Source organism: Xiphias gladius, chromosome 18 (genome assembly GCF_016859285.1).
Source record: "Xiphias gladius isolate SHS-SW01 ecotype Sanya breed wild chromosome 18, ASM1685928v1, whole genome shotgun sequence".
Classification (NCBI taxonomy): domain Eukaryota; kingdom Metazoa; phylum Chordata; class Actinopteri; order Istiophoriformes; family Xiphiidae; genus Xiphias; species Xiphias gladius.
Genome location: NC_053417.1, coordinates 17,433,323 through 17,445,900, shown reverse-complemented (window position 1 = coordinate 17,445,900; position 12,578 = coordinate 17,433,323). Strand labels below are relative to the sequence as shown.

The 12,578-nt window shown below is 38.3% G+C and overlaps 1 protein-coding gene across 3 annotated transcripts; it reads right to left on the bottom strand.

Annotated features, from left to right (window-relative positions):
- Nucleotides 1–235: 235 nt before the first annotated feature.
- samhd1 (SAM domain and HD domain 1) lies at nucleotides 236–12,495 on the bottom strand. Of its 3 annotated transcripts, none has more exons than XM_040153387.1 (16): nucleotides 12,159–12,495; nucleotides 11,910–11,976; nucleotides 11,597–11,669; nucleotides 10,528–10,688; nucleotides 9,744–9,859; nucleotides 9,465–9,535; nucleotides 8,043–8,201; nucleotides 5,414–5,526; nucleotides 5,184–5,292; nucleotides 4,994–5,085; nucleotides 4,765–4,880; nucleotides 4,079–4,218; nucleotides 3,244–3,339; nucleotides 2,958–3,062; nucleotides 2,294–2,431; nucleotides 236–1,340 (listed from the first exon to the last, which is right to left on the bottom strand). In XM_040153387.1, exons 1-16 carry the CDS (start codon nucleotides 12,337–12,339, stop codon nucleotides 1,173–1,175), a joined length of 1,905 nt encoding a protein of 634 aa, XP_040009321.1. In that variant the 5' UTR covers nucleotides 12,340–12,495; the 3' UTR covers nucleotides 236–1,172. The 3 variants fall into 3 exon arrangements, with proteins under 3 accessions (XP_040009321.1, XP_040009322.1, XP_040009323.1); XM_040153388.1 differs by having other exon boundaries at nucleotides 5,414–5,514; XM_040153389.1 differs by lacking the exons at nucleotides 11,597–11,669; nucleotides 11,910–11,976; nucleotides 12,159–12,495 and adding an exon at nucleotides 11,413–11,466.
- Between the last annotated feature and the right edge of the window lie 83 nt (nucleotides 12,496–12,578).

Genomic DNA, 12,578 nt, shown 5'->3' with positions numbered 1-12,578 from the left:
ATGAGAATTGCCAGGATGGGCAGATTTACAGACGCATGTATGGACAGATGGACAACCTGGAAACATAATGCCCCCAGCCTTGGCGGTTGCCGGCTTGTAGGCATAAAAACAATACTAAGAGACAAGATCCAACTTCCCATATAGCAAAGTATTTTGTAGAAGATTAATATTTTGTCTAAACTGCATGCATGATGGCCTCTGGTGCTCGACAAGTTTACCAACATGAGGACACAACTGAGAGAAAGAGCTTTATTTTGAAACTTTTTTCAGCCCCTTAACCTTTACAGGATCTCCTAAAACCCTTTGGTAGGTTTCCCTTTACATTCTTTCAAAAATATATTTTTTAAACGCAGTCAAGCACAAGAAAACCAGCGTTGAGGTAAGTCTGATGAGGCTGAATCACATTTTGGTGATGGAAGAGGAAAACTTAAAAGGTATCCAAAATACCATTTAAAATGTTGCTAATATCTATAAAGTGAACGCAGCAATGCGCACACTGTGCCACTTACTGTAAGAACAATAAATAAAGGATTACATAACACACTCAACCAAAAAACAAAACCTCCCAAAAATAAATACTCTCAAAGTACAATCAAATCAAAATTTCCAAATAATTCAAGTAAAAACAAATGCTCACTTCAAATGACTGCAGATTTGAGATTTTGAAGGTTTGACAGTTTAAAAACAAAAGCCTAAGCGTATCTGAAAGTTGAATAAAACAACACCCTGAAACACATCAGCTGTATTTGCTGTAAAAACACAATGCCTTGTATTATACTCTGTGCGTATTCTGTTTAAGAGTACATCATTTTAACTGACTCTGATTTATTGTTCATAATTCAAAGACATGATAGGCTATTGCTTTGAACAAGTTATAAAACAAATCAACTTAAAAATGTGACACTTGTAGCTGTAAATGACTTAAAAATAATAACCTGATTGCAATCAACAAACAAAATCAAAGATGTGTGTAAAATATTGAAGGTAATGTTTTAAAAAGTATAGATCCTGAATATGCAGTGCTTCCTCTTTTGAAACCTTGAAATCATTTTTCTAGTTAAAAAACTGCTTAATTAGCTATGTTCATCAACACACTTACCTCGTAGAAAAAAAAAATATATATAATTTTCACTCAACACTGTGTCATCGACCAAATGTGTAACATAGGGGTATTAGCGGTCTTCCTCTTGCTTAAAAAGCTGAGTTTTAGCTTTTTTCTTCCCATTAGCTCTAACACCATTTACTTCTCTGGAGCCGCCAGCTTCACAATCCTCGCCTTCATTGTGGTTCGACCAGCTGGCTTTCAGAGGGGTCAGCTCAGGTGCTATTATGTCTCCATCCTGTGGGTGAATATAAGCATAAGCTATCAGTATAAACAAGGGCATTTTAACACGCACACAGCATCATTACTGATGACAGGGCACGACATTGCATTAACTCCTAATCCTAACTCAGCAAGCGATCCTGGGACTCTAACATAATTCTTCCTTCCCAGTCCTACAGTGTATGTGGATTGGAGGGGGAATCTAACCTTAAATGCTAAATTCCAATACTAAAACATACTTCTTGCCTTACATTTTACTTATTCTCTCAAGTCCTCCACCACACACTCACTCTTTTTATTTCAAAGTTTTCCTTAATGTATTCATTATTGGTTGTGCAGACTTATTATCATTCCTGTTTCTTTGGCAGCAGCTACAATAATAAGCTCATCCCAGCAGCAGTTTGCAAAAGACTTATTCTGAGGGAGAAATGTAAATCTGAAGTGCTTCCATTTCAACCCGCCACTTTCTTCCTTCAACTCACACAGCTTCATTAAGAAATTTTTGGCTCTACGTTGTCATTTGGTATAAATCAAACTGCAGCATTACGACTTATTATTTCCCAACATTGCTTGTAACTGAAAAGGTACCCTGCCTGTCTTGTGCTTTTTTTTTTTTTTTTTTTTCTTTTATTTATTTATTTTTACATAAAACATCTACAAAGCAAATATCCACAGTTTTGAAAACCATTGTTTAAATCGGCATGCTAATTTTTTTGGCCACTTGGGAACAGTGTGAACAAGCCGACCACACAACATTGACATGTCATCACTGTTTAAATTAATATTAAACTGGTTAGAAACAAGTTGCTTATTTACACATCTAGCAGTTACAGAGTAAAACTGTCATTCATTTGGAGTTGTGTTTCTGTCCACCTGGTGAATATAAATCTAATAGTAAATCTCTTTTATCTCTGAAGGAAATAGCTTTCTCTTTAGCTGCTAAAAATGTTCCACCAGCTACTTGCTCACCTGAGGCTTTGAGAAGTTCTTGTCCATGCACCACTGGACAAAGTGCTTCTTGGCAGCCTCCAGACTCTTAAAATCTGTCTTCTTGCAGTAGACCCTGATCACCTGCTCTGCAAATTGCTCTGGAAGAAGTTTTGACACCTGACAAGAATGACAAGGTTTATGCAATTAGAAGAACATATGAGGAACACATGAGGAGAACATGAAGAACAGACAGCAGTTAAACTATGTACAGACGACTAACAAATGAAATGAAAAACCAACATAAAGTGTCTTAGTAAGGTGTTGGGCCACAACAAGCTGCAAGAACAGCTACAATGCTCCTTGTCATAGATTTTACAAGTCTCTATAACTCTACTGAAGGGATAAACTCCATTCTTTCAAAAGATATTCCCTCATTTGGTGTTTTGATGATGGTAGTGGAGTGCACTGTCTAACACCTCAGTCCAAAATCTTGAACAGGTGTTCAACTGGGTTGAAATATGGTGACTGCAAAGGCCAAAGTATATGATTAACATAATTTTCATACTCAAACCATTCAGTGACTCAAACCAAACAGCATCCTGTTTCTCCACTCATTTTCCATGTTTTTTCTTCAATTTGTCACCTGTTTGTAGGTAACTTGTGCAAATAAAGATTAAGATTTGAATTCTGTCGGAGTTCTGACCTGGTCTTTGCGTATCTGGACGGCTGTAGTTAGGTCATCCTTGCAATAGAAACGCACATTGTTGATGGGGTTCTTTTCCTGCATTCCATAGTCCATAAAAATGACCTAAAGGAGAATGGGAAGTTTTTAGATCTACAGGTGCAGTAGCCCACAAAGGGGAAGGCAATAACTCACAAATCAAACGATAATAAACAAAACTGAAATTCACAATAAAAGGGAATTCCCTCTTTTGGAGCTATGACGAAGTGTAGTGTATGAGATTAAAAACAATTAGATTAAAACTCACACTAACTACAAAGTCCTCTGGCTGCAGACTGACGTCCTGGGCGCCAATCTGAGGTGTGGACTGAGCCAAATCTGCTTCCCAGCAGTTAATCATGTCCTTATAGGAGGTGAGAGACAGAGAAGCAGAGTCAAAATATGTTATTTCATATAAGAAAAAATACAAATAAAGATTAATTACATTCTGTGTAGCGTACTTGAACACTGCGCACAATGTGCATGCAAACGATGTAGAATGATATATAAACTATAAACAACCACAAAATGAGAACTCTATTGGCTGAAATGTGATCTTTACAATCTATTTTCCAAAATACAATTAAAATGTCCAGTATTTCTATAGACACAAACATGTTTCATTTTATTTATCAGGGAGCTTATTAGCTACATCAAAGCAGAAGGTATTCCTCTCAGGGTCCAAACAGCACACAGCATATACATGGCAATAGTCTAAAACAATTAGTTTATTAGTTGTTTTAGTACTATTGTCATGGGCATCACAAACCCTCACAGCACATTATTAATTGTCAACGGTTTTGATAAAACATGTAAGAAATTTAGCAAGAAGATTATGCCCAATAACTGCTTGTTGCAGCTTGATAAACAAACAAGGCAACAAAACATCATGTTTAATACCATAGTCAAGTGAATTTCTTTGGGTTTAGGATTGTAAATTTGACAAAAGCTAACAACCGGAAAAGCTCTAAGAAAATGCAACAGAGATTTGCACTATTTTTCCAACTAAATGATTATAATCATTAACTATTACTCGAACACGTCACTTCAAAAGTCACCTTATCGCAAGACCAGTGTCAAATCACACACACAAAAAAACACACCTGGGTGACACTCAAAGGTTTGGCTGCCTGAGTTTGGCCTAGACACTTGTAGAGGCGTCGACAGACGACGTTGCGTAGAATCTGCCTTGCTTCAGCCAGCTCTGCGGAGGACGAGTGGAGTATTTCTTCAAACACATGATCTACAGAACAAACAGAAAGCAGTAAATCCCAATATATTCAATACAGACAAATTTCTGAAAAAAAAGGGGAGTGTTAAGGTAAACATAGTGCAATGAAAGTGGTTATTATTGCAAAATCAACAGTGGTCTCATTTGAATATATAAGTGATTATATTTGATGAGTTTGGATTAGATGTTTTGATTGAAACTTGTGTAGTTTGATAAAAGCAGGATCACTCCTTAATATAAACAGGTGTTAGTGTGGGCTGTGAGCATTTGTCGCTTTAACTGTGAACCATTTGAAAACCAAGCTTTGATCCTTCATCGCACTGTTTCCACATTGTTCTAACTGCCAGCTCAATGAGGACCCACCACAGCTGGGCACAAGTAACCACAGTTTCAAACCAGCAAGCATTGTGAAGGAGAATAATCAATATGTGATGCAGTGATGACAGAAACAATCCAGCATGTTTTCAGACGTGGCACAGGCAGTCTCTGGTGTATTTCCTCCCAGTGTTTTAATGTCCTTCAGTTAGAAGATACTAGCACACAGACGTATCTACAGACCTGTCAACTTGGTGTAGGCCTCCATGTCATCTATGGCTGTGGAGAGAGTGAAGATCTTCCCTTCTGAGCCTTGAATCTGGATGTATGGATCTGCTTTTAAAAAGGCCTCTGTGATCCTGGATAAACACACCCAACATATTTTTACTTTTGATAACATTTTTGCTGCATTACCATACGAGAGAGACGATCACAAAGCAAAGCAAACTCAACAAAGCAAATAGCTACTCACATGGTCGCTATGATGTTGCCCACTTTGTGCTGGTAGGCTCTTCTGTGGAGACAGTTCCTTGTGTGGAACATGTCATACAGATTGGCCACCTCCTGTTAAAAGAATTACCTGTGTTTTACTCACAGCTATTCATCTAAATACATTGACGTTTTAAAAGCTGATCAAAAAACAGACGTAACAAGGTCAGCACCTTGTCTCTGGTACAAATGTGCTTCTGCCCGTCCACCTCACACACCCTGGCAAACTTAAGGAAGCGGTGATGGTCAAAGTTGTTCTGGACTCCCAAGTGGTAGCAGTCCCTGGGAAGAGATAGAGTGAAGAAATATGTGAAGAGCTTATTCATAAAAGTAAAAAGAAAAATATGAATATTCAATACATGACCGGAAATTACTATTAAATGAACAAATCAATAAGCCCCACCTGGCAAAGTAGTCCCACTTATCCACATCAATGCCATTTCTTTTGTTGGCCACGATTTCATAGAGGAAGGACTTGTCTTCTGGACGGCCTTTATATGGCCACTGTGGAGATGACTGAGATCAGAATCAGTATTATTGGCCAAGTATGTTTAAGCATGCGAGGACTTTGACTATGGTTGCCAGTAGCACTCAATGTTTTTATACATTGCCAAAAACAAATGTAGCATAATGCATGTAGTGAGGACACCCGTCATTTTCATCAGAAATACCACCAAGGGTCAAAACGTTGGGTTTTGATTAAAGTTTTGCAGACTTTCTGGATCCAATAAGTGACCTTATCACCTTTTTATAATAACCTCCTCAGACATGCTCAGGACTTTAAAGATGAACTTCTCACCCTATAAAGATGTCAAAAGTAACATACACCAGACCTGGCACTATCATCTTCAACCTTGGGAAACTGACATTTTGAAACCATTTACTTTGTCTTTGTTTAAAGTACATGTCTGAAATAAATCTGAATCTGTGTATTTCGTAATTCAGTTAATATTAGTTCAACACCCATGTTTCTATGTAAAATGACTTGCAATGTTAACTGTGTACCAATGCATAAATTATCTGTAATTTAGGTGTACACACACACACACACACACACACACACACACACACACACACACACACACACACACACACACACGTTGTTTGTCAATCTATTAATACTATTATGAACTTGTCTTGTAATAATATTCTTCCTACTGCACTGTGATTGTAAAAATCACTTCTGTTGTCTATGATAACAGTGCTCTGAATTAATATTATTAGATCTAAAGAAATTATTCATTCCCACATCATTCCTTCTTCTCTGATAATCCTAATTCACACACTATATTTCACTATTGCCAAACTAGTTATCCATTTCATTTCATCAGTGAAAGATCAATGTTATTAATTTGTTTGGTTCTGACCTGATTATTAATGCTACATTTATTCAGTTGCTTATAGACATTTAGTGACAATGAATATCCTCATTTATTGTTAAGTCGTTGTGTTGTGTGTTCGTTTAAGAGAGAAACAAGAGATCCCCGAACTCAGAGCGTAACTACTTCTGATCATAAAAATAAATAATTTGACTAATTTAATTAATTTCCTTCAAAAGACGCTGGTGCCCTACAGTGAGTGCAAACTTTAAATTTCTTAACTGAAGTGTGGCCTTTGTTCTGCTGCACATATATAACACACTGCCCTGTAGAACCTTTTTCTGTTGAAAATATAGTCATCAAAACAATCCTTAAAAAAAATTTTAGAATCTAATAAACTTAGAAATTTTCAAGAACATTTTATTCAGTTTTGGCTGTCTTCTCTGGGCTGCTCTGAAACTCTGAAGAAACAGGCTTCAGAAATGGAAAGGAAAATCCACAAGCCTCTGCTCCAAGAAATCAGTTTTACTCCATAAAATCCATGTTTTAAATCTGGCATGATGAAGGACCATCCAGAGACCGCAAAATATCAAGCAGTCTGCCTACGCAGGCATGACTGTGAACCGCCCCCCCATATATCTCTTGCTAGCTTGGTACTCCTGGCTGACATTCCACTTTAACAGTGTTTTGTTTTTCTTGTTTTCACTAAACTATTTATTTTTAAGATTCAAATGCAAGAAGTCACAGAGTCTGACATATTATGAGGGCAGAAGTGGTATGTTAGTGTTATTTTTTCCTGAAGTCTGTGTCATAATTAAATGCAGGCTAGTATTTTGACAATGAACAAGTCCCACTTACACAAACTACCATCATCTATTGACTGTTAACAACCCAAACATCAGAGCTTTCACTGTAAATCAGATGACAGATTAGTCTATATAAAAGGTCATATCATTACTGCAACCTGTATATACAGGGAGTCAGTAGTACAAGAGTGTGTGAGAGTGCAAAGAAAGCTGGGATAAATATTTTATGGATTGTATAATAAGTTACTTTATATACAAATCAAGCACTGGTTTTGTAGCTTTATGACCAAAAAATTCCAGAAACTATGGAACCAGAGGAATTAATGCCAGGAACTAATCGAGTAACTAAAAGAAACCACACTATCATGTTTTGTTCTTTGTATTTACTGTTGCCTGATTTTGATGTTCGAGTTAGATGTAATGAATGAATGAAAAGGAGACAGGCAGAGAAGGAAAGGAGACTGAAGATTTGCACTCCTTTCACTTTCAAAACAAAAACAAAAACAAAGAGTCGGGAGGCTGACAACAGAGGCCATTGTTGGTTTTACAAGACATGTCTGACCCTCCTTCTAATATTGATTCTAGAGGACTTCCTTATTTTGTCAATGATTCAGTAAATAAGTTTAAGCAGGTGCGGTGTCTGTGGTGTTTTTTGTCAACTCGGTGATGGTAAGCCCTACAAGCCCCATCTCTAAAATTCCTGAACCCTTGTTAAATACTACCCCTGCATCAGGGGCTTTTTTGCCCCCTGGAACTATCATACAGGAGCTCAATTTAGTCCATGGTTTCTCTGGTCAAAATGCAGGTTAAGTTCCCGAGTTCCTTGGTCCCCTGAGAAAGGTCCTGCAGTTGAAACACCCTAAATGATGTTACTGACTGATTTCACACAGGCAGAACTAGCAGTTACCTTCTTGGCTTGGGTTGCTTTAGTGTCCAGTGGTCCGGCAATCTGCTCCTTAATAAATTCCAGGTCCTCAGGCAGCACCAGGCCATGCTGCTCCATCACTGGCTTCAAGCCATTGTCATTAACCAGGTAGTCAAACATGGCTAAAGAAGCATGCTCATGCTGCAACATACAGATACTCATGTATTAACATGGAAATATGCAGACACAATTTGAAAAAGAAAACAAAATGACTCATTAATCAAACAGAAAGATCTTATCTCAGCTAAAACATGGCAGGATACCAACGTGAACGGACGTCTTATCAGTCACATTTGCCGGACGGCAGGTCTGTGGTCACAACTTCCATAATGATCGCGTGCTTAATAGTTCCTATTAGTCATGCTTATCATTTTGAACACTGCAGCCACTATCTTAGACCTCAATTATTATGTGTACTGTCAAGTGACATTAACTGCTCTCTACAGGAGTTAGTTCCTGTTTATTGTTGTTACTTTACACAATCTGTTCGAGCAGGAAAGGAGGACAAACTGTGTCTTTATCATTAGTGTTGAGGAGGGAGTTCAGAGGGCAAGTATTTTAAAGATTACATCACCTATTTGAGAGTTTAACTGATATGTGGTGTGAGGATTAGTGTCTGATAAGTAGATTTTCTCAGCAAACTAACAGGTTAACATCTTCTGGACTGACTGCAAGACTGTAAGACAGTTCAAGGTTTTTCTCATTTACGTTTCAAAAATAGCCAGCCCAAAGGCTGTCTACTTTTTCCAGACACTAGTTGTAGAAGGTTGTTCCCATTTTTTCCCCCCATACACCTAATACAATATGTCCGTCTTTTTGAAAATGTATTGGTAAAGCAGTCAGTGTCTTAATTTAAGAACACTGGATTGAGGAAGTTAAATAGTTAGCACTGATATATGTGGGCAAACAAACTGAACTGAGATGTCCTTTTAAAAACAATTATTCTTTGTGGTACTGCAACTCAGTTGATATGCACGTCTGGGCTAGGATGTGGTACTTCTGGATCAAGGGGCACTTATTTGCAAATTTTTGGTTTTCTGAAGAATCATCAATAGAGGTTTGAAGCCTCAGCAAAATAGAACATGTCAGCCAGAAGCATTTTGCCACTGACAAAAACTGGATTTAGATAATTTACCTCTGCAACTAATAACTCAGAGGAAATGAACTAATGTTAATACAGGGTCTAATACATCAAAGTAATTTTATTTCGGCTCACTGATTACACAGCACTGTAGTACACTGCCTCTCTCTGTGGTTTTTAACTAATGTTTTGTCTTAACAGGGCAATATGTTGAACTGATAATCCACTATATGTGACCTTGTCTGTCTCTCTTAACTGTTGGTTTTTTTTTGACACTTACAGCATATGGCAAAGAACAAGAGAAGTATAAATCAGTTTCTTACCTTCCAGGTAATTCCTGGACGTGCTTGGGGGATGAACAACCCATCAAACATATGGGAAAATGGCCCATGTCCTGACGGGAAGGAATACATGAGGAAAAAAAAAAAAAAAAAAAGTTGATTTTGTCATGTGTGAACTTTACACTAAGCTACTTGTGTTCTATTCCCAGCTGGAAAATAGAAGATAATAAACATACTTCTACTTCCGTTCTTACTCATGCCCACATCCAGTAACTTAAAACGTTGAAACCTGAAACATGTAAGGATCCGCATACCACTCACCCAAGTCATGGCAGAGCCCAGCGATCTGCACACAAAGGATGTCTCGGCGAGAGATGAAGAGTTCTGGCTGCCTCTCATTCAGAGCTTTTACAAGTTGTCCTGCCAAATAACCCACCCTGTTCCAGCACACAACGAATCATTTCATACAAAAAATACAATGAAAATACCACAAAACATGAAAAATAAATAATTATACATGGAGAACAATTACAATTTGGAAAATACTATATCCATGTCTTTCATACACTCTTTGGAACCCTTGCAATGATTTAATTAAAAAAAAGGAACTACTGAAATTTGGGAAAGATTTTAAAAAATTAAAATTTTTACTATACTATACACAATATAATCATTTCTTTGGGGATTGGAAGATTGCACTCAAAGTGAACATCAATTAAACAGAATGAAAGAAATGAAATGAAAGAAGGAAGAGGAAAGAACTTTTTTTATCCTGCAGTCATTCCACATCTGCCGATCGACCATCCTGCAAGTACTAACATGGTGGATTGAAATATCGCAGCTTTTCACCTACATTCATCCACTTCATCTTCTGCCACACCAGTCCTTGTAGAAAATACTGCCACATTTCTCATTATCACATTGCCAGCTATCTTTTTTTCTCTCCGAGTTACTTTGGTGACTTTGTTTCTGCCGTAACCAGTTTTACTGTGCCCTCAACATTATACTATGGTTTTACTGCTTTATATACGTATTTAACAGCAAAGCAATGTTGGTTCATGATACCTCATGATAACCCGCATACAGTATCTAACTGAACACATACCCAATGCAGTGTTCAAAGCGGTTGTGGGATGCTCCAGGAAAAACAAAGTAGGTCCCCCCAAGCTGCTTGATGTTTCGTAGTCGCTGGAACTGAGGTGTGTCTATGATTTTGACGAGAAGTGGGTGTAACTCCATATGTCCGTGGATGGGATCATTAAACACCTGGCAGAAGACAGGAGAATGAACAGCTATGAAAACACAAAAGAGACTTACTTCATAATCATAGCAAAGTGTGTGCCAATATGCACAGTCACAGTTAATCTTTGCATGGCAAAGATCGGTTTGAAACCATTTTTCAAGCACAAAACCCGGATGGAAACATATATTATTATTATTATTATTATTATTATTATTATTATTATTATTATTAATAATAATAATATAATAATAATAAAAAAAACTTAAGTTACAAAAGGTCTTGGCAGCATAAAAATAAAACGCAGAGAAAAACAAGACAGAACAGTTAGAAAAGAGTAGGTAAAAAAACTTGATAAAACATGAGGGACTAAAATGAACTAAAAGTAGGGAAAGCTATATAATAAAAGCATGATGTTAAAAGTGATTAAAAGAGGACGAGCAGAGCACCTCATGCAGATCATTCCAGTGTCTCTGAGCCCTGAAATAAACGCCTCAGCCCTGGTCTACAGCATTGACTCATGGACAGCCGTGAGGCCACTGCTTGAGATTAAACTGGTAAAAAGTGCATAGAGCTTCCACCCTAATAAGGCACGTGTAAAAGCCCCGTTGAAGCTGGAGAGCGGAACTTTTACATATAAATGAACGCCTGTTACTTTCAAGCCCTTGCCAAAACAGTTCACACAACGCTGATGAAGCCGATCACCGCCAGGTAAATCTCTCTCTATTTCGCAATATACCAAAGTCTTACATCTGACATCTGTGGAGACATTCCCGGTAGTGATGCATTTTACGTCAACCAGCAAGAACGGAGAATTAAATGATCTGTGATTCCCACCTCCTTGCTGTTTATCCTAAAGCTCAAGGTCTTTGTTCTGTTATGTCTCTCCTATCTCTATAGCCTTGAAAGTGCAGCATTGTGATGCAGCTGTTACCTTGCTTGGATCAGCTTCTATCTGCCAAAGCTTACTGAGGCTGTGTAGGATCTGCAAACGGTCACCGAGGTACCTAGACAGGGTCAAATAGAAAAAGGGAGAATCAGAGGAGGCAAAGAGCTGAAGAGGCAGAAAAGTGAGGTGTGCAAAATCAAAGTAAACCACTTAAGAGGGTCATGTGGTCTTGCCATTGTTTGACATTGTTGTTAGGGCTACAGCTTCGGGGGGAACTGGATTTGGTCAAATGTCTTCCTACTCACAGGACAATTTTTAGAAATCCCAAAACTCAGTTTAACATAAAGGACACACTTACTCTATGCCAATCTTCTCCAGATCAGAATCCTTGAGATATCTCAGCCCGACACCCGTTATTTTTTGTGCTGGACATTAGAGCAAACATAACAGTTTTGATGTTAGCTCATGTCTCAACCTATACAGTATATTGTCACAACACAGAAATAGGCACCTCTGGTTAGCGTTAACGGTATGCAGCTCTCAACCGTCTTACTGTGTTTAGACCAAAAATGAGAGGCAAAAACGTCTATCAAGCCAGAAAACCAACCTCTGAATTTATTTTCCCATTTTTCAAGACCTTCTCTACGCAGGTACTGACACGTTTCTTCCACACCCCATCGCGCGTAGTCCGAATCCTGCTGCCGGACCGCTGACATTCTCTTCTCCGGCGTTTTAAAGCTGTTGTTCACGCTCGATACTGCCTCCAACGGTCGTTTTCGATTCTCCATGTTGATCTCGCAGAGAGGCGGTTGCTCGGGTTAGCCAGAAGAGGAGCGACGGGCAATAATAACGCCGATAATGTTTCGCCACGCCGACCGCTACAGCTGACCGGGTAGCCCTGCACAGACAAGCACTGCCCGGGCGGTGAAAAACACCCGGGTTTTTTATTCTCTACCGGTTGCGTCAAGCCAAACCGAGACACAAACAGCGATTCCTGTCACTGTTTTCAAAATAAAAGTCCATTGAA